We start from the raw sequence: 22,025 nt of genomic DNA on the forward strand, positions 1-22,025 counted from the left end.
CCCCCACCCCCAAAGACAGAGCAGACAAATGGAGAAACAAGCCCAGCGACAGCTGCTGAATGAATAAGACCCTCGCCGCGCCCCGCGTGGAACAGCAATACCGAAGATGACGACTGTATTTTTCAACACCTTTCCTCTTTTAGGTGTGTCCTTGACTCTGGCAACTGGGTTGTCTGCCTCCTGGGGAGCCCCGGGGAGGGGAGGGGAGTGCTCCTGCTCCCCTCAGAGCTGAGTAATGGTCCCCATGCTGCTGGAGAATGGCAGTGTGGAGTGTCATTCCATTGGACAGGAGGCACCCTGTCACTGTCTGCACAGTCTCACACAGTCACACCCAACAGTCTGACCCAGCTCCTGCTCAGCCCGGCTCACCCTGACCCCTGCCACCCCCACCTTGGGAGTGAGATTTCAAACAGGTTTCCCCCTTCAGTTTACCAAGTTGCCTAGCAACCAACCAGTCAATGGCAGGAAGCCCCACCCCCACCCACTTGACTTCACACCAAGCTCTGCCACCCCATTGGCTCCCGCCTAGTCCCACCTCTCAACCCCTGGTTTCAGGAACAATATGCCATACCCACTGCTGCTGGACCAGGGAGCCCGCCAGTCCCCCTGCCCAACCCCACCTCACTCATACGCCCCCCACAAACAGACACGAAGACTCTAGTATCATAAAAACCTTTTTATATAAGCTCACCCACACCTCCCTCCGTTCCTCCCTGCCCTTTCTCGCCCTGGTGATCATCAGGGATGCTGGAGTCTGGGCCCCCCCCACACCACCAGAGCTGAAGCCGACATTCAAGGTGGACATGGCGTGTGGAGAGCAGGGGAAGGCCCAACTCCTCCTCTCCTTCGTCCCCACTCTCTGTGGGCTCGGGAAACACACGCTGACCGGAGGCAGTGGCCAGGAGAGGCAGGCTAGGGTGCAGGCTGAGGGAGAGATGGGGACGGTCTATCAGTGCCTTCAGTGAGGACACTTGCTCCCTCTGGGATTCACTTCCATCCCCAACCCAAGCCCCAACATCTCTGGAATGGAACTGAGGACCTCACGCCATTGGTGCAGTCCTTCTGGGGCAGAAAACTCAACACAGGCTCTGGCTTCCCATCGTTGCCAGGTCCGCCCGTATCCCACACAGAGACGGCCCCGCTCGTGCTGCCACTCACTAGAAACTGGCCGGTCCTGGGAGAGAGAGGAGAGATTTGCTGGCAGAGGCCTCACCCCTGGGGCAGGAACCACTCACACCCAGGGGCTAGGACCCTACAGCTGGGCTCTGGCATTCCTAGGCTTCTCAGGGCCCTGTGTAGGAAGGAGCCACGGCCACTCACGGGTCCAGATCAAAGTAGATGCGCTGATTGGTGGTCACCTCTCGACCCAGGGACCATAGTGGGTAACCAGGCTGCCGGAGATCCCAGCACAGGAGCTCAGCATCCTGGAGACATGGAACAGGACCTGGAGTCACCCCCAAAGCCCTGGATGTCCCTGCCTCCCTCGGGGTCTCCAGGCACTCCTTCAGCTTGGGATTTTTTTCCCCATCCCCATTCCCCTACACTGCAGACTACATCCCCACTCCTGCCTCGCTGCCCAGGTGCTTTGGGCTCTCAGGTTGTGACCCCTACCTTGCGAGCTCCTGAGAAGAAGTGGTTGCCATCGGGATGAAAGCAGAGGTGGGTGATGCCCCCTTGGTGCCCTCCCAGCAAGGCAAGAGGGGAACCATCATCCCAGGCATACAGACCCAGGGAGCGGCCGTAGGAGCCACAGGCATAGAGGGGCTGGGCTGGGCTGAAGGCTATGCAGGAGATGATGCCGCTCTGGCCCTGCTTTTTTGCTGGAGAGGGAAGGAACAAAGTGGGGGAGGGGGCAATGGCTCCTGGCACTAACCAGGCTAAGCAGAGGTCTGTCTCCCATCCCAGCACCAACATGCCTGGACTCAACATCTCCCCCATGCTGTGTGTCACAAGCAGGACAAAGACCTCTGATGCTCCCCACATCTATCCTCCCAAAGGACCTAAATGCCCAAGCCCCACTTCATCCCTCTCAAATCCCAGTTTTTCCTTGGACAGATGCAAGTTGAAGGCCTACAGGAAAATGGAATCAGCTTTATCAAAAATTTTCTAGAAAGATTTCAGAGACCAAAAGCTCCACAGCTGACAGGGTACGGGTCAGGAAGGAAGCAGTCCTTTGACCAGCTGGTTGACCTTGGGAAGGTTTCCTACCTGCTCTGAGTCTGTTTGCTCCTCTGCCAACTGGGCTGCACCTGCTCCCGGGCCGTACAGAGGACGGCATGAAACCCCACAGGTGGCCCTGGCTCACACAGGCCCCTGTGCCGGTGGCAGTGCTCTTCCCTCTCCTCCTCCCTCGGAGGCACAGATGCTTACCAAACGTGGCTCGGACCTCACAGTCTCGGCCGGGCCGGGCCGTGGAGAAAACACGTACAGTCCGGTTGAAGCCACAGAAGAGCTGGGAACCATCCGGGGAGAAGCAGAGTGAATGGGCTGCCGTCAGCTCATCCTGGGGGAAGGAAAGGGCTGAAAACAGGTCTTGCAAAGCCTTAGCTGCCCTCAAGGAAGGAGAGCCGGGCCAGTACGAGTGCTGGGGCTGAGGGTGGCAGTCCCTACCAGGTGGTTGTAGGCGCGAAAGGAAGCCCGGAGCTCTCCAGTGAATGCATCCCAGATATGAATCGGGTTCTCCCGGCTGCTGCTGGCCACGCTGAGAGAGACATGGACACTGAAACCCCGGTGCTGTCAAAGGAAGGGGAGGAATGGCCGGGCACGGTGGCTCACACCTGTAATCCCAGCACTTTGGGAGGCCAAGGCAGGTGGATCACTGGAGGTCAGGAGTTTGAGAGCAGCCTGGCCAACACGGTGAAACCCTGTATCTACTACAAATACAAAAATCAGGCTGGGTGTGGTGGCTCAAGCCTGTTATCCAAGCACTTTGAGAGGCCAAGGCAGGTGGATTACCTGAGGTCAGTTCAAGACCAGCCTGGCCAACATGGTGAAACCCATCTCTATTAAAAATATAAAATTAGACCGGGCGCGGTGGCTCAAGCCTGTAATCCCAGCACTTTGGGAGGCCGAGACGGGTGAATCACGAGGTCAGGAGATCAAGACCATCCTGGCTAACACGGTGAAACCCCGTCTCTACCACAAAAAATACAAAAAACTAGCCGGGCGAGGTGGCCAGCGCCTATAAGTCCCGGCTACTCAGGAGGCTGAGGCAGGAGAATGGCGTAAACCCGGGAGGTGGAGCTTGCAGTGAGCTGACATCCGGCCACTACACTCCAGCCTGGGCAACAGAGCAAGACTCCGTCTCAAAAAAAATAAAATAAAATAAAATAAAATTAGCTGGGTGTGGTGGTGCACACCTGTAATCCCAGCTAGGCAGGAGAATCACGTGAAATTGGGAGGCGGAGGTTGCAGTGAGCTGAGACTGCACCACTGCCCTCCAGCTTGGGTGACAGAGCAAGACTCAATCTTTTTTTTTTTTTTTTTGAGAAGGAGTCTCGCTCAGTCGCCCAGGCTGGAGTACAGTGGCGCGATCTCGGCTCACTACAAGCTCCGCCTCCCGGGTTCACGCCATTCTCCTGCCTCAGCCTCCCAAGTAGCTGGGACTACAAGCGCTCGCCGCCACGCCCGGCTAATTTTTTTGCATTTTTAGTAGAGATGGGGTTTCACCATGTTAGCCAGGAAGGTCTCGATCTCCTGACCTCGTAATCCGCCCATCTCGGCCTCCCAAAGTGCTGGGATTAAAGGCTTGAGCCACCGCGCCCGGCCGCAAGACTCAATCTAAAAAAAAAAAAAAAAGGAAGGTGAGGAAGCCAACTGACCAGCCCCTCTGATAAGCACGCCGAGCCTTCCTCCTTTGAAGACCCCTGGCAGCCCCTGACTCTCCCAAGAGGCCCTGCTTGAAACTGGGTGGTGGGGCGGCAAGCGGGGAGGCAAACATTACTTACTAGGAGGTGTCTGGCTGGGCTGAGGACATCAGAGAATACCAGCAGTAATCATAGATGGTATCACCTTCCACCATTCGAAGGACAGGGACCTAGACAGAGACGTGGGAATGGCTGAGTCACTTGGAGGGAAAAGGAGTCTGAGGCGCATGTCTCTAGCAGTGTTGTGGCAGATGGGTGCATATATACAGCAGAGATGCTGTCTCAATGTTCAAGGTGAACTCAGACTTTAATAAATTTAGCCACCAAAAGCCATACAGATTCATACTTTTTTTTTCTTTTTTGAGACGGAGTCTTGCTGTGTCCCCCAGGCTGCAGTGCAGTGGCGCGATCTCGGCTCACTGCAAGCTCTGACTCCCGGGCTCACGCCATTCTCCTGCTTCAACCTCCCGAGTAGCTGGCATTACAGGCAGCCGCCACCAAGCTCGGCTCATTTTTTTGTATTTTTAGTAGAGACGGGGTTTCACCGTGTTAGCCAGGATGGTCTCGATCTCCTGACCTCGTGATCTGCCTGCCTCGGCCTCCCAAAGTGCTGGGATTACAGGTGTGAGCCACCGCGCCCAGCCTTTTTTTTTTTTTTTTTTTTTTTTTTTTGAGACAGAACAGGCACCACCATGCCTGGCTAACTTTGTATTTTTTCGTTTAGTAGAGACGGGGTTTCACCATGTTGGCCAGTCTGGTCTCAAACTTCTGACCTCAGGTGATCCCCCTGCCTTGGCCTCCAAAAGTGCTGGGATTACAGGTGTGAGCCACCGTGCCCGGCCTCATACTTTTTCTTTATAAACACTTAGAGAGGAAGAAACAAATAATAATACTCCAACCCAGAGACAAAGAACCAACCAATTATTCAAATACTTACTGAGTACATGCTAGGTGCCATTTGATCCTTTAAAAAAATATTAGTACAGGCCGGGCGCGGTGGCTCAAGCCTGTAATCCCAGCACTTTGGGAGGCCGAGACGGGCGGATCACGAGGTCAGGAGGTCGAGACCATCCTGGCTAACACGGTGAAACCCCGTCTCTACTAAAAAAATACAAATATCTAGCCGGGCAAGGTGGCGGGCGCCTGTAGTCCCAGCTACTCAGGAGGCTGAGGCAGGAGAATGGCGTAAAACCCGGGAGGCGGAGCTTGCAGTGAGCTGAGATCTGGCCACTGCACTCCAGCCTGGGTGGCAGAGCGAGACTCCGTCTCAAAAATAAAAATAAATAAATAAATAAATAAACATGCAAAGCACCTCATTAAAAAACAACCCTGTGACCCCTCCATCCAGCTGAAGAAAAAAATACGTTTAAACCCCTTTCCTAACAGAAATTCTCCCTCAGAGATAAACACTATCCTGAATTTATCACTGTCACACATTTCCTTAGGAATATTTATTTATTTATTAGGCAGAGTTTCGTTCTGTCACCCAGGCTGAGTGCAGTGGCACAATTTCAGCTCACTGCAACCTCTGCCTCCGGCGTTCAAGCAATTCTTGTGCCTCAGCCTCCCGAGTAGCTGGGATTGCAGGAGTTCACCTCCATGCTCGGCTAATTTTTTGTATTTTTAGTAGAGATGGGGTTTCACCATGTTGGCCAGGCTGGTCTCGAACTCCTGGCCTCAAGTGATCTCTCTGACTCAGCCTCCCAAGATGCTGGGATTACAGGTGTGAGCCACCGCACCCAGCCTAGGAGAGATACTATGGAAAAAAAAAACAGTGTCTAACATTGTTTTACAGGTCTTTAGACTTAATTTTTTGTTTTCTTAGAGACCAGGTCTTACTCTGTTGCCTAGTCTGGAGTACAGTGGCGCAATCATCTCACTGAAACCTCAAACTCCTGGGCTAAAGCAAACAATCCCCTGGCCTCAGCATCCCTAGTAACTGGGAATATAAGCACAAGCCACTATACCTGGCTTATTTATTTATTTATTTATTTTTTATTTTTTTTTTTTTTGACGGAGTCTCGCTCTGTCGCCCAGGCTAGAGTGCAGTGGTGCAATCTTAGCTCGCTGCAATCTCCGCCTCCCAGACTCAAGCAATTCTCTGCCTCAGCCTCCCAAGTAGCTATGATTACAGGCACCTGCCATCACGCCCGGCTAATCTTTTTGTATTTTTAGTAGAGACAGGGTTTCACTATCTTGGCCAGGTTGGTCTTGAACTCTTGATCTCGTGATCCACCTGCCTCAGTCTCCCAAGTGCTAGGATTACAGGCATGAGACACCACGCCCAGAGTGCCTGGCTAATTTTTTTAATTTTTTTTTGTAGAAACAGGGGTCTGTGTTGCTCAGGCTGGTCTAAAACTCCTGGCTTCAAGCAGTCCAACCACCTCAGCCTTTCAACGCACTGGGATTACAAGCATGAGCCACCATGCCCAGCTTAGACTTAACAGTAATGGCATCATATCATATATATCCCTCTGTGATAGGAAGCTTTAACCATGGAAACACATTTTGCTGTAATTCATGCATTTTCACTGCTGTATAGTACTCCACTCATGAATATAGTCAAACTGATTTACACTTCTTCTATTTAGTGTCACTGATGGTTTTTCCATTTTTTGGCTAGTGTGCTTTAACATTCTGTACACATGTAGAAGGGTTTCTCTACAGTTTCTGCTGAAGAGTAAAATTACTGGTCTCTATGCTATGCACTTTGCCAACTTTGTAAGATACTACAATGTCAATTTCTTTCCCAAAGCACTTATCCCAACGTCCTCTCCCACCAGCAGCATATAAGTCTCTATTCTAGCCTGGGCAATATAGCAAGACCCTAGTTCTACAAAAAATTAAAAAATTAGTCAGGCATGTTGGCATACTCGTAGTCCCGTCTGTTTGGGAGAGTGAGGAAGGAGGATTGCTTGACCCCAGTAGTTTGAGGCTGCAGTGCACCATGTTCGCACCACTGCACTCCAGCCTGGGCAACAGAACAAGATCGTGTCTCCAAAAAAAAAAAAAAAAAGTATCTATTGTTCTTTATCCTCTTTGTATTACCAGACTGTTACATTTTTCTCAATTTGAAGGCGGTGAAATGGTATTTCATTGCAGCATAAATTTGTATTTCCATCATTACTATAAGAAAGGTTAGATTATTTCCTCTATGTTTACTGGCCATTTAGGTACACCTTTTCATAAATTTTGCCCATTTTCTTTCTTTTCTTTTTTATTTTTGAGACAGTCTTTGTGTTCCCCAAGCTGGAGGGCAGTGGCACGATCTCCGCTCACTACAACCTCTGCCTCCTGGGTTCAAGCGACTCTAATGGCCTCCCAAGTAGCTGGGACTACAGGCGTTAGCCACCAAGCCCAGCTAATTTTTATACTTTTTACCAGAGATGGGGTTTCACCATGTTGGCCAGGCTGGTCTCAAAGTCCCAGCCTCAAGTGATCTGCCTACCTCGGCCTCCCAAAGTGGGGATTACAGGTGTAAGCCACTGTGCCTGGCCAGTTGTTGTCTTTTTCCTTTTTTTTTTTTTTTTTTGGAGGCAGAGTCTCGCTCTATCCCCCAGGCTGAGTGCAGTGGTGCAATCTCGGCTCACTGCAACCTCCACCTCCCAGGTTCAAGCAATTTTCCTGCCTCAGCCTCCTGAGTAGCTGGAATTTCAGGCGCCCGCTATTATGCCCGGCTAATTTTTGTATTTTTAGTAGAGACGGGGTTTCACCATGTGGTCAGGCTGGTCTTGAACTCCTGACCTCAGGTGAACGGCCTGCCTCGGCCCCCCAAAGTGCTGGGATTACAGGCATGAGCCACTGCGCCCAGTCGTCTTTTTCTTACTGATTTGTGAGATAAATAGTCTGAACACTGTCCTTCGTCAGTTGTCTGCGGGGCCTCAGGCTGATGTCAACCAGCCAGGACTTCAGCGTCCACCTCTATACTCTGAACCCATATATCCAACTGCCTGGTGGACAGTGCCACTTGACCATCCCACGGGTTGCTCAAACTCAATTTGTCCATAATGGGCCTAGCATCCGCCACCATCAAACCTGCTGTTCCTCCTGGACTCCACATCAGTGCTCAATCCTGAAATCTGAGCACCAGCCTTGACTGCTACCACTCTTCACTTCCTTTCCACTCCTGGTCCAACCCAATACCAAATCTTGCCAGTTCCTCCTCCTAGCCTTCCATTAGCACGCTACTACCCCCGACCCACCTCTCAAGGCTCATCTCTATCTGCTCATTTCCTTAAAAATCTCTGAGTCCTGGCCAGGCGCGGTGGCTCACGACTGTAATCCCAGCACTTAGGGAGGCCGAGGCGGGCGGATCACGAGCTCAGGAGATCGAGACCATCCCTGGCTAACGTGGTGAAACCCCGTGTCTACTAAAAATACAAAAAAATTAGCCGGGCGTGGTGCCGGGCGCCTGTAGTCCCAGCTACTCCGGAGTCTGAAGCAGGAGAATGGCGTGAGCCCGGGAGGCGGAGCTTGCAGTGAGTCAAGATTGCACCGCTGCACTCCAGCCTGGGCGACAGAGCGAGACTCCATTTCAAAAAAAAAAAAATCAGCCGGGCGCGGTGGCTCAAGCCTGTCATCCCAGCACTTTGGGAGGCCGAGACGGGCGGATCACGAGGTCAGGAGATCGAGACCATCCTGGCTAACACGGTGAAACCCCGTCTCTACTAAAAATACAAAAAACTAGCCGGGCGAGGTGGCGGGCGCCTGTAGTCCCAGCTACTAGGGAGGCTGGGGCAGGAGAATGGCGTAAACCCAGGAGGCGGAGCTTGCAGTGAGCTGAGATCCCGCCACTGCACTCCAGTCCGGGCGACAGAGCGAGACTCCGCCTCAAAAAAAAAAAAAAAAATCTCTGAGTCCCGCCATTTTGACTCTCAGGTCCTATAAAGTGCCAACTCGCCACACTTTCAACCCACTGGCTTTCACATGTCCTAGGCTCCAAGTCTGGAATATCCTTCCTTCATCTCCCCCAACGACTCCTCCTGGCTGAATCCTAGTCATCCTTCAGGTCTCTTAGATGCTTCTCCCTCTGGGACACTTCCCTAACCCCTTCAGCTAAGCAAGGCGCTCCTGCTCCGCTTTCCTATAGCCCTGGGTGCTCCTCACTCCCCTTCCGTCAAACCTATCAGAGAAGGAGGGAATCACATCTGCCTTGCTCTCACCACTGCTTCCCCAACAGCTGGTGTAGAATCAGCAGTCAATAAAGATGGTTTTTTTTTTTTTTTGAGACGGAGTCTTGCTCTGCCGCCCAGGCTGGAGTGCAGTGGCCGGATCTCAGCTCACTGCAAGATCCGCCTCCCGGGTTTACGCCATTCTCCTGCCTCAGCCTCCCGAGTAGCTGGGACTACAGGCGCCCGCCTCGTCGCCCGGCTAGTTTTTTGTATTTTTAAGTAGAGGCAGGGTTTCACCGTGTTAGCCAGGATGGTCTCGATCTCCTGACCTCGTGATCCGCCCGTCTCGGCCTCCCAAAGTGCTGGGATTACAGGCTTGAGCCACCGCGCCCGGCCCCTAAAGATGGTTTTAATGAGCAAAAGGAGGCAGGAGATTGTTTCAGCAACATAGGCCCAAAATAATAGGACCTTGAATTAAAGTAGAGGCAGTGGGATGGACAGATGTGGGTGGATTAGGAAGATCAGGCGGACTTGATGGGATTTGGGAAGTAATTGGATATGAGGGGTTAGGAAAAGGGAGATTAAAGGATGAGAGAGACCCTGGCTTCTGGCTTGGATACCTGAAGTCACCAAAATGGTAGGAGAACTGGAGAGCACAGGAAGGCTGTACAGTGCCAACATCGTCAGCGGGAGAGAGAGCATAAGCCTCAAAGGAAAAAGTTTCACCAAGACGAAAGAGCAATTGTGTGGCTACAGCATTTGGGATGAAGAAGCTGCTCCCCGTCCCCACCCTGAGAGATGTAGGGCGCAGAGGATGCAGTGTCTCCTGGAGAGGGCGAGACGAGGAGTAAAGGCTTCCTGCAAGAGCCATGGGGCAGGGCAAGTCTCAGGAAAGACCCTGGGGAGTTGGAAATAAGACTTACAGGAAGTTCTGTGAAAAGGTAGAAAATAAAGGAGAAAAACCGAGAAACTATATTGGGAAGAAAACTCAGTACACACAAGTATATGGAATTACCCAAATGCGCCCTTCCCCAATTCTCTGACCTATAGAAATTTTATCTATTTCAGGCAGGGCGCGGTGGCTGACGCCTGTAATCCCAGCACTTTGGGAGGCCGAGACGGGTGGATCACGAGGTCAGGAGATTGAGACCATCCTGGCTAATGCCGTGAAACCCCACTTCTATTAAAAATACAAAAACTAGCTGGGCGTTGTGGCGGGCGCCTGTAGTCCCAGCTACTCGGGAGGCTGAGGCAGGAGAATGGCATGAACCTGGGAGGCGGAGCTTGCAGTGAGCCCATCACGCCACTGCACTCCAGCCTTGGTGACAGAGAGAGACTCCACCTCAAAAAAAAAAAAAAAAAGAAAGAAAGAAATTTTACCTATTTCAAATGCTAAACTTGTAGACACTAAAAATGAAAACACCTAATGAGTAAGGTTGCGATAAAACTGGTACACTAGCAGGAAAAAATAAATAAATAAGTAAATAAAAGGCACAAAAAGTTTTTGGTCGTTTGTTTTGAGACAGTCTCGCTCTGTCGCCCAGGCTAGAGTACAATGGTGTGATCAAAGGTCACGGTAGCCTCACCCTCACAGGCTCAAGCGATCCTCCCACCTCAGCCTCCCAAGTAGCTGGGACCACAAGCCCAACTTTTTTGATAGAGACAGGATCCGGCTGGGTTACCAAGGCTGGTCTCAAACTCCTGGGCTCAAGCATTCCTCCCACCTTGGCCTCCCAAAGTGCTGGGATTATAGGCATGAGCCACCACACCAGCCACAAAAATCTTTTGAAAACAAACTCACTGGCCAGAAGCGGTGGCTCACGTCTGTAATCCCAGCACTTTAGGAGGCGGAAGTGGGTGGAACACTTGAGGTCGGGAGTTTGAGACCAGCCTGGCCAACATGGTGAAACCCCATCTCTACTAAAAATACAAAAATTAGCCCAGTGTGGTGGTGCGTGCCTGTAATCCCAGCTACTTGGGAAGCTGAGGCAGGAGAATTGCTTGAACTGGGAGACAGAGGTTGCAGTGAGGCAAGGTCACACCACTGCACTCCAACCTGGGCCACAGAGCGAGACTCTGTTTCAAAAAAAGAAAGAAAAAAAAGAAAACAAATTGACTATCTATATTGCAAGATATATATAAAAAAAAGTTGATATTGTTCTAGGGTATTTCTTATTCGTAAAATTTATCTTAAGGCTAGTTGTGGTGGCTCACGCCTATAATCCCAACACTCTGGGAGGCAGAGGTAGATGGATCACTTGAGGTCAGGAGTAGAGACCAGCCTGGCCAAAATGGTGAAACCCCGTCTCTACTAAAAATACAAAAATTAGCCAGGCATGGTGGCACATGCCTGTAATCCCAGCTACTCAGGAGGCTGAGGAAGGAGAATCACTTGAACCCAGGAGGCGGAGATTTCAGTGAGCCAAGATCATGCCACTGCACTCCAGCCTGGGTGACGAAGCAAGACTCTGTCTCAAAAAAAAAAAAAAGGCCGGGCGCGGTGGCTCAAGCCTGTAATCCCAGCACTTTGGGAGGCCGAGACGGGCGGATCACGAGGTCAGGAGATCGAGACCATCCTGGCTAACACGGTGAAATCCCGTCTCTACTAAAAAAAAAAAAAAAAACTAGCCGGGCGAGGTGGTGGGCGCCTGTAGTCCCAGCTACTCGGGAGGCTGAGGCAGGAGAATGGCGTAAACCCGGGAGGCGGAGCTTGCAGTGAGCTGAGATCCGGCCACTGCACTCCAGCCTGGGTGACAGAGCGAGACTCCGTCCCAACAACAACAACAACAAAAAAATTCTCTTGACAAAAGAACCTCCTTCAAAATACATGAAGATAATTTGTTCACTGAAGAATCATTTATAATAATCCTGGAAACAACCCAAATGTCCAAAACAAGAAAAGAGGTAAGAAAATTATCATAAGCACTCAATGTAATATCACACACCATTAAACATCATAACAGTGAAGACTACTACAAAAAACATTTAGGATATGATTGTTAAAAGGAAAAAAGGAATGTATAAAGCCATGTACTCTATGATTACAACCCATAAAAGCTTTCAGTACTTGGACAGAGCTTAGAAAGAAATGTAGAAAAATTCAGAGGGCTAAATTCTGTAGTGGCAGGTAATGACAATTTTTTCTTTTTTTAACATTCCCATTTCTCTTAAACAAGTTTATGCAACACTCAACATCCCCCTCCCCGCCCCGCCCCACATTTCCAGAGTCTCTTCTAACTATCCCTGCCTTGAAACTCTTACGTTCTGAACTCTTTTAACACGGCTGCACCGGCTGCACCACCACCCCCGGGCCTGAGGAACCAGGGTTTAGGGCTTAGATCACCTTATAGTTTGCACAGAGAACTCAAATGTCTACAGCCTCCAGCCTTAAAGAGTTGTATGCCAGGTAAGCACTCAGGACCAGTCTTGGAACTGAGCACCTTTATTCTTTTAACGAGCCAACAAGACTCAGCCCTGCCGCAGATCACTTGAGGACAGGATTTTGAGAACAGCCTGGGCAACATGGAGAAATCCCGTCTCTACTCAAAATACAAAACTTAGTTGGGCGTGGTGGCGCACCCCTGTAGCCCCAGCTACTTGGGAGGGTGAGGCATGAGAATCACTTGAACCTGGGAGGCGGAGGTTGTAGTGAGCCGAGATCGCACCACTGCCCACTGCACTCCAGCCTGAGCAAAAGTGAGACCCTGTCTCAAATAACAAAACAAAAAGACTCACCCCTGCCCCATCCTCCTATTAACCTCAAGCACTAGAGAAGTCCTGGTCTTCTGGGTCATCTGGCATCACCACGACCTGTATACTGCTCCATGCACACCCTAATCTGTCCCAAACCCACTGAAATTCCTACTCAAGGATCTAAAAACCAGCTGGGCACAGTGGCTCATGCCTGTAATCGCAACATTTTGAGGCCAAGGCAGGAGAATTGCTTGAAGCCAGGAGTTTGAGACCAGCCTGGACAACACAGCGAGACCCCATTTCTACAGAAAGTACAAAAATTAGCTGAGCATGGTGGCATGGCCTATAGTCTCAGCTACTCGGGAGTAGTTCAAGGGCTGTGGTGAGCTATGATTGCGACTGTACTCTATCCAGTCTGGGCAACAGAGCGAGACTCCATCTCTAATAAAATAAATAAATAATAACACTCTCCCATATTTCTCATCTTCTCCTCAGAATGATCCATTTGCTCCTGCACTTGCCTGGCCCTGGCAATCCCCCCGGCCCTCTCAAGCTGAGATGGCTGTAATGCTTACAGCCAGCTGTCCCCAGTACACACCTCAAGGACAAGAGGTGGCTGGGTGTCATTATGCCCCCTGCTGTCAAACCCCAGCTCCTCTGCAGTTCTTGTCATCAGGCTAGCTTCCCCTGTTTTATCACCCTCCCTCAACCACTAAGACTCTACCGCCTGGTTTGCCATCTCACTGCCCACAAACAGTCCTGTTATCATTCTTGTTTTTTTGTGGGGTTTCTTGTTTTTGTTTCTGAGATGGAGTCTCGCTCTGTCGCCCAGGCTGGAGTGCAGTGATGAGATCTCGGCTCACTGCAACCTCCGCCTCCCGGGTTCAAGCAATTCTCCTGCCTCAGCCTCCCAAGTAGCTAGGACTACAGGCAATCACCACCATGCCTGACTAATTTTGTATTTTTTTTTAGTAGAGATTGGGTTTCACCATGTTGGCCAGACTGGTCTCAAACTCCTGACCTTAAGGTGATCCACCCGCCTCGGCCTCCCAAAGTGTCGGGATTACAACCGTGAGCCACCACGCTTGACCCTGCTCTGTTATTTCTACCATGACAATTTATTCAGCTTCATCGAAAACATATTTACAGTCCAGTTCCTTACCCACTTAAGATTCTAGTCCACCATGGTATGCACACCCTTAAAGACACTCTGGAGAAAGACCAGGGTTTGTTTTTCTCTCCTGGTAAACCTCAACCAGACCATCCTCCTATTCTTGGCTTGCATGCAACTGATACCAGGGACTACTAGTGTTTACTGAACACTTACTATATGCCAGGTGCTGTTTTAAGTGCTTTTTTTAAAAATTTTATTATTATTTTTTTGAGACTGGATCTTGCTCTGTTGCCCAGACTGGAGTGCAGTGGCGTCATCAGCTCACTGCAACCTCTGCCTCCTGCATTCGAGCAATTCTCCTGCCTCAAACCTGCCAAGTAGCTGGGATTACAGGTGCCTGCCACTAAGCCCGGCTAATATTTGTATTTTTAGTAAAGACAGGGTTTCACTATGTTGGCCAGGTCAATCTCCAACTCCTGACCTCAGGCTATCCACCTGCCTCGGCCTCCCAAAGTACTGGGATTACAGGTGTGAGCCACCATGCCCAGCACTAAGTGCTTTAATTCATTACTGATTCTTTTAATTCTCACAACTCTGTGAGGCAGGTGCTATTATAATTATCCCCATTTTACAAACAGAGAAACTACAGTCATTTAACTTGCCAGGGAAGATGCACAGTCACACTAACCGGTCTCATTTCAAATTAATGGCAACAGACCTCTAGTGGGTACTGAGCAAAGAGCAGCACAACTGCCACATACCTCAGTGGGTCTGATTTTCTTTCTTTTGTTGTTGTTGTTTTTTTTTGAGACAGGGTCTCGCTCCATCACCTAGGGTGGGGTATAGGGCACAATCATAGCTCACTGCACTGTAGCCTTGAACTTCTGGGTTCAAGCAATCCTTCTGCCTCAGCCTCCCAAGGAACTGGGAGTACAGGCACACACCATCATACCCAACCATTTTTTAAATGTTTTGTAGAGATAGGATCTTGCTGTATTGCCCAGGCTGCTGTTGAGCTCCTGACCCAAGGTGATCCTCCTGCTTTAGCCTTTCAAAGTGCTGGGACTACAGGCATAAGCCACTGTGCCCAGCCTTGATTTTCTATTCTCTAGGACAGGTCATTTCATACCTTTTCTCTCTGCACAGACCCTCTTCCTTTGGCTGAAAATCTCCCTTTATGCTTCACTGAGAATTCAGAAACAGAATTCAGAGACAGAAACACTCAAATCTGGGCCAGGCACACTCATGCCTGTAATCCTAGCATGTTGGGAGGATGAGGTGGGAGGACTGTTTGAGGCCCGGAGTTTGAGACTAGTCTGGGCAACATAGCAAGACTCTATCTCTAAAAATAAAATTTAAAAACTAGCTGAGTATGGTGGCACCCATCTGTGGTCCCAGCTACTCAGGAGGCTGAGGCAGGAGGATTGCTTAAGTCCAGGAGGTTGAGGCTGAAGTGAGTTGTGATCACACCACTGCATTCCTGTCTGGGAAATGGAGAGAGACCCTGTCTCAAAACAAAAACCACTCAGATCTTCCAACTGCCACACAGCAGCTTCTGAATGCTCCTCCACCTTTCCTTCTATTGCAAGGAAGGATTCTGTGCCTATCAAAGTCAAGTCCTTGAACGTGCTCTAGCTCCTGTCTTCGCCCAGCCACTCACGGGTTTTGTTATCCCTGCTCTCTCCTATAGCATCAATCCCTCCCTCTCTACAGGACTATTCCTGACGTCAGAGAAGCACCCCGTAAACCCTTCTTTGGCATTGCTTCCCTTCTGATCACCGATCCATTTCTCGGCTCCCTTTCACAGCAAAACTTTCCCAAAGAATTGTCTAGGCCGGGCACGGTGGCTCACACCTGTACTTCTAGCACTTTGGGAGGCCAAGGCGGGTGGATCACGAGGTCAGGAGTTCGAGACGAGCCTGGCCAACAGAGTGAAACCCCATCTCTACTAAAAATACAAAACATTACCTGGGCGTGGTGGTGTGCACTTGTAAGCCCAGCTACTCAGGAGGCTGAGGCAGGAGAATCGCTTGAACCCAGGAGGCAGAGGTTCAGTGAGCCGAGATCATGCCATTGTACTCCCGCCCAGGCAACAGCACAAGACTCCATCTCAAAAGAAAAAAAAAGATTGGCTATACTTTTCTTCCACCCATCCTGATCAGATTCTGCCTCGATCACTTCCCTGAAAGTGCTCTTGTCAAGGTCACTAATGTCTCTTGGGTCATTCTCTAGATTCGCCTCACTCCATCTCTCAGCAGCATGAATCAGTCTCCACCTCCCTGCGCTGGAGCATTCAGGCACTCAAGGCTCTGCTGGGGCCTTCTCCTCCTCCATCAGCATTCTTTCTTTCTTTTCTTTTTTTTTGAGATGGAGTTTCACTCTTGTTACCCAGGCTGGAGTGCAGGCGCACGATCCCGGCTCACCGCAACCTCCGTCTCCTTAGTTCAAGTAATTCTCCTGCCTCAGCCTCCAGAGTAGCTGGGATTACAAGTGCCCACCACCACGCCCAGCTGATTTTTTGTATTTTTAGTAGAGATGGGGTTTCATCACGTTGGCCAGGCTGGTCTTGAACTCCTGACCTCAGGTGATCCACCCGCCTCAGCCTCCCAAAGTGTTGGGATTACAGGCGTGAGCCACTGCGCCCAGCCCCAGCTCATTTTTATATTTTTAGGAGAGACAGGGTTTTACCATGTTGGCCAGGCTGGTCTCAAAGTTCTGACCTCAGGTGATCCACCCGCTTCAGCCTCCCAAAATGTTGGGATTACAGGCATGAGTCACCATTGCCTGGCCCCGGATTTCACTCTTGCCCACCCATAAACCATTCACTCTTCTGTTTTAAAACTCTCTTGGGCCGGGCGCAGTGGCTCAAGCCTGTAATCCCAGCACTTTGGGAGGCCGAGACGGGCGGATCACAAGGTCAGGAGATCGAGACCATCCTGGCTAATACGGTGAAACCCCGTCTCTACTAAAGAATACAAAAAAACTAGCCGGGCGACAAGGCGGGCGCCTGTAGTCTCAGCTACTTGGGAGGCGGAGGCAGGAGAATGGCGTGAACCTGGGAGGCGGAGCTTGCAGTGAGCTGAGATCCGGCCACCGCACTCCAGCCTGGGCGACAGAGCCAGACTCCGTCTCAAAAAAAAAAAAAAAAAACTCTCTTGGCCAGGTGCAGTGGCTCACGCCTATAATCCCAGCACTTTGGGAGGCTGAGGTGGGCGGATCACAAGGTCAGGAGCTCGAGACCAGCCTGGCCAATACAGTGAAATCCCATCTCTACTAAAAAAATACAAAAAAATTAGCCAGGCATGGTGGCACATGCCTGTAATCCCAGCTACTCGGGACACTGAGGCAGGAGAATTGTTTGAACCTGGGAGGCGGAGCTTGTGGTAAGCTGAGATCGTGCCACTGCACTCCAGCATGGCCAACAGAGCGAGACTTTGTCTCAAAAAAATAAAAATAAAAATAAAAATAAAAAACTCTCTCATGGCCCAGTGCGGTGGCTCACGCCTGTAATCCTAGCACTTTGGAAGGCCGAGGTGGGTGGATCACCTGAAGTCAGGAGTTCAAGACCAGCCATGCCAATATGGCAAAACCTGTCTCTACTAAAAATACAAAAAGGCCAGGCGCAGTGGCTCACACCTGTTTCCCAGCACTTTGGGAGGCCAAGACCGGCAGATCAAAGGTCAGGAGTTCGAGATTAGCCTAGCCAATATGGTAAAACCCCATCTCTATTTAAAAAAAGTACAAAAATTAGCTGGGCCATGGTGGTGGGCGCCTGTAATCCCAGCTTCTCAGGAGGCTGAGGCAGGAGAATCACCTGTATCCAGGAGGCAGAGGTTGCAGTGAGCCAAGATTGCACCACTGCACTCCAGCCTGGGCAACAGAGTGAGACTCTATCTCAAAAAAAAAAAAAAAAAAAAATTAGCCAGGCACGGTGGCACATGCCTATAATCTCTGCTACTCAGGAGGCTGAGACAGGAGAATCACTTGAACCCAGGAGGCAGAGGATGCAGTAAGCCAAGATGGCGCCACTGCATTCCAGCCTGTGCAACAAGAGGAAGACTCATCTCAAAAAAACAAAACAAAACAAAACAAAAAACCCTCTCTCATGACTTCCCAAATAAACTCCAAATGCCTTACCCATAAGATCTAACACATTATGGTTGCTCTTCTCTGTCCTCGCCCCTCTATCTCCCTCACTTACCTCAGTCTGGCTATATTAGCATTCTGGGTTTTTTATTTTGTGTTTGTCTGTTTGTTTGTTTATTTTGAGATGGAGTCTCACTCTGTCGCCCAGGCTGGAGTGCAGTGGCCTGATCTCGGCTCACGGCAACCTCCACCTCTCGGGTTCAAGTGATTCTCCTGCCTCAGTCTCTCAAGTAGCTGGGATTACAGGCACCCATCATCAAATCCAGCTAATTTTTGCATTTTTGTAGAGACGAGGTTTTGCCATGTTGGCCAGCATGGTCTCGAACTCCTGACCTCAGGTGATCTGCCTGCCTCAGCCTCCCAAAGTGCCGGGATTACAGGTGTGACCCACCGAGCCCATTCTGTTTTGTTGTTTTTTGAGATGGAGTCTCACTCTGTCACCCAGGCTAAAGTGCAGTGGTACAATCTTGTCTGACTGCAGCCTCCACCTCCCGAGTTTAAGAGATTCTCCTGCCTCAGCCACACGAGTAGCTGGAATTATAGGCATGTGCCACCACATGCAGCTAATTTTTGTATTTTTAGTAGAGATGGGGTTTCGCCATATTGGCCAGGCTGGTCTCGAACTCCTGGCCTCAAGTGATCTGCCCGCCTCGGCCTCCCAAGTAGCTGGGGTTACAGGTGTGAGCCACCGTGCTGGGCCTTTCTGGTCTTTTAACACACAAAGCTATTTCCCAGTTCTGGGTGTTTATAATATCATTGCCAGTTCCTGGAAAGCTCTTTCCGGAAGTGTTCATGTGACTGACCCCTTATCGTCCTTCGGGTCTTAGTTCAAATGCCTCCTTTTCAGAGAGCTCCTTCCTGACCATTTTATGCAATGTGCTTTCCTTTAGTTAGTCTCTCTTCATTCTGTGTATTTCCTTCACAGCATTTATTATCATCTTGGTCCTGATGCCTGCTGGTTTACGTATTTGTTCTTTTTTTTTTTTTTTTTTTTTTTTGAGACGGAGTCTCGCTCTGTCGCCCAGGCTGGAGTGCAGTGGCCGGATCTCAGCTCACTGCAAGCTCCGCTTCCCGGGTTTACGCCATTCTCCTACCTCAGCCTCCCGAGTAGCTGGGACTACAGGCGCCCGCCACCTCGCCCGGCTAGTTTTTTGTATATTTTGGTAGAGACGGGGTTTCACCGTGTTAGCCAGGATGGTCTCGATCTCCTGACCTCGTGATCCGCCCGTCTCGGCCTCCCAAAGTGCTGGGATGACAGGCTTGAGCCACCGCGCCCGGCCCGGTTTACGTATTTGTTGTCTATCCCCCACAGAGAAAGCAAACCAACCCTTCATCTGTCTTGTCCACCACTTTATCCCAGCACAGTGACTAACATGTATCAGTAGTCAATCAATAAATATCTATAGGCCGGGCGCGGTGACTCACACCTATAATCCCCACCCACACTTTGGGAGGCCAAGGTGGGCAGATCATCTGAGGTCAGGAATTTGATATCAGCCTGCCCAACATGGCGAAACCCCATCTCTACTAAAACTACAAAAATGAGTCGAGTGTGATGGCATGCACCTGAAGTACCAGCTACTCTGGGGACTGAGGCAGGAGAACTGTTTGAACCCAGAAGGCAGAGGTTGCAGTGAGCTGAGATCACACTACGGCATTCCAGCCTGGGTTTCAGAGCAAGACCCTGTCTCAAAAAAATAATATATATAAATACATATATACTGCCACAAGAAATTCACTACTTTTTAGTGAAAAACACAGATTCCTAATTAAAGAAAGGGAAAACGTCTCTCTAAATAACTTCAGAATTCGGGGCAGAAAACGCTACATGTGGAAACATCTTGAAAAACAGTCCCATTTGTGAACAGGAAGCACTTGGACTACACTTTCTCCATCTCCATGAAGGACTTAAATGTGCAGCACTGATGAAGAGGCAGAGTTAGCCCCAGTCCTTACCATTTCTGCATATTCCACCTGCTCCCCCTCGTGGTACAGCTCTGGGGGCAGGTTATAAATTCGCAAGATGTTATCAGCACTATTGGTCAAGATGCAGGAACCGTCAGGAGCCCTAGAAACAGGAGAGAGTTAGAAAGCTGGCCAGACCTATGCTTTTCAAGTGTAGGTCTAGGGCTGAGCCTACCTCTGGGGTAGGTAAGGCCCCCTGAATCCTTGAGGGGAGAAGACACAAACTGCTAGATAAAATGTAAGTTCAGTCTAAAAGGGCTACGTGCTCCTTCTCCCAGCTCTGGGGCATCCCTCTCCTAGATAACCGGACTGTTTTACGGTGAAAATCTCGGGGGTGGTCAGCTCCCTGCCCCGTTGTTATCCTTACCACTTACAGCCTTTCAAGAAGTTCTCAGGTTGGGTGCTAAACTCTGACCAGGAACCACTGAGAAATCGAGGCAGCTGGGAGAAGCTGTAGTTCCAAGCACTGAAAAGAAGATGGGGGACAACAAACCTGGCTCGCCAAGCAAAGGAGGCAGGGGCCTGGAGAAGTGGTTCTGAGGACCAGAGGACAGGTCGACCTCACACTTCATCTCCCCAGACTGCACACTCCACTGCCATCACCACTTACGTGTCTCCCTCGTCCTCTGCAGCGGGTTCCCCAGAGGCACCTTCCATGGCTTCTTCAGACCCCAACTCTGGCCTGTTCGTTTCTTCTTCAGAAAGGCTCCAGTTTGCTTCTTCTGCAGGAAGTCTCGTATTTTCAGAAAGTTCTTGCTCCTCAATTTGAGGACTCAACTCACTAGGAGCACCAAACTCTGTTTCCAGGGGAGTGGAGAGAGAAACTGGGTCCCCCTCCCCTAGCTCCTGAGACACAGCTGAGCCAGCCACAGGATCTGGGGACAACTGGGGCGGATCCTCCCTTTCGAGAGGCGGTGGAATCAGTTCAGGGTCCGCATTTTTATCCATCGGGGAAGCGTGGGGAGAAGGATGGGCTGGAGCTGGATCCTGGTCTGAGGGACAGCAGTCCGGAGCTAACGGTTGAGTCTCCAAAGTCTTCATACTGCAGAGGAAGCACAGCGGACATTAGCCTCAGCCAGGATGGCTTCGAAGTTCTCAGGGATCCGATGCAGAGCTAATGAAACCCACCTGTGCTTGCTTCCTCTTCTGGGAGGAGGCGGAAGACTCCCGGGAGGAGAGGCGAACAGCGGACGCCAATTTTGAAAGCACTGCGTTCCTTAGCACCGCAGGTCGCTACGATCCTCTTGCTGTCGCGGGATTTGGGCCCACCTTCCGATTGGGCCGCTGCATCCCGGATCAGATTTCGCGGGCGACCCACGGAACCCGCGGAGCCGGGACGCGAAAGGTTATAAGGTTTCCCGTTCCCATCAAGCCCTAGGGCTTCTCGTGGCTGCTGGGAGTTGTAGTCTAAATGCTTCTATCTTGGGGAGAAGCGCCTGCGCTCCCCCTACCGAGTCCCGAGGTAATTCTTAAAGCACCTGCACCATCCCCCGCTGCCTGCAGGGGGCGCTGCAGGTCTTGCGCCTCTTTTGCATCTCGTTCTCCAGGCTCCAGACCTGTCTCTCGTCCTTCATTCAAAAAGTATTCATTACCGAGCTCTTACTTGCCACCCAGGACTGATATAGGCACTGAGGAATACAACAATAAATAAGATAGTAGAAAAATTCTATATCCTTATAAGGCTTACGTTTCCATGTGCTGAAAGCAATTAACAAATCTTTTCAGAGTGATAAGTGTTGTGAAGAAGATTAAACAAGATAGTGTGATATAAAGTATGTGGGAGAAAACGTTAGCGTGAGATATTAAGGAAAGTCTTCCTAAAAAACGACATTTAAGCTGATGAGAAGAAAGGATCCAGCTGAGAGCAAACGCAAAAGCTTTCTTCCTTCCACCCTTCATATTTGACACAATGCAGGATTCCTCCAAAATGGTTTCCACCAATTCTGCCCTCACAGGTCTGGCTTGTAGAATTTTCCACCCCAAAATGTTAGTATCTACGGCACCAGTTCGGCGAGAATCCTGACTCTCTCTGCACCCTCCTCCCCAATTCCATTTCCTTTGCTTCCTCCGGCAGGCGGATTACTTGCCCTTACTTGTCATGGCGACTGTCCAGCTTTGTGCCAGGAGCCT

General features: G+C 50.4%; 1 protein-coding gene across 1 annotated transcript; it reads right to left on the reverse strand.

Moving 5' to 3' along the window:
* Window positions 1-661: 661 nt before the first annotated feature.
* WRAP53 (WD repeat containing antisense to TP53) lies at window positions 662-22,009 on the reverse strand. The gene is made up of 11 exons (XM_033184716.1): window positions 21,024-22,009; window positions 20,506-20,937; window positions 20,263-20,361; window positions 19,887-19,998; window positions 3,948-4,036; window positions 2,611-2,701; window positions 2,371-2,503; window positions 1,612-1,820; window positions 1,321-1,424; window positions 1,040-1,174; window positions 662-924 (listed from the first exon to the last, which is right to left on the reverse strand). Exons 2-11 carry the CDS (start codon window positions 20,934-20,936, stop codon window positions 678-680), a joined length of 1,650 nt encoding a protein of 549 aa, XP_033040607.1. The 5' UTR covers window position 20,937; window positions 21,024-22,009; the 3' UTR covers window positions 662-677.
* Between the last annotated feature and the right edge of the window lie 16 nt (window positions 22,010-22,025).

The sequence above is a fragment of the Trachypithecus francoisi genome, unplaced genomic scaffold (genome assembly GCF_009764315.1).
Source record: "Trachypithecus francoisi isolate TF-2019V2 unplaced genomic scaffold, Tfra_2.0 Lachesis_group20, whole genome shotgun sequence".
NCBI lineage: Eukaryota > Metazoa > Chordata > Mammalia > Primates > Cercopithecidae > Trachypithecus > Trachypithecus francoisi.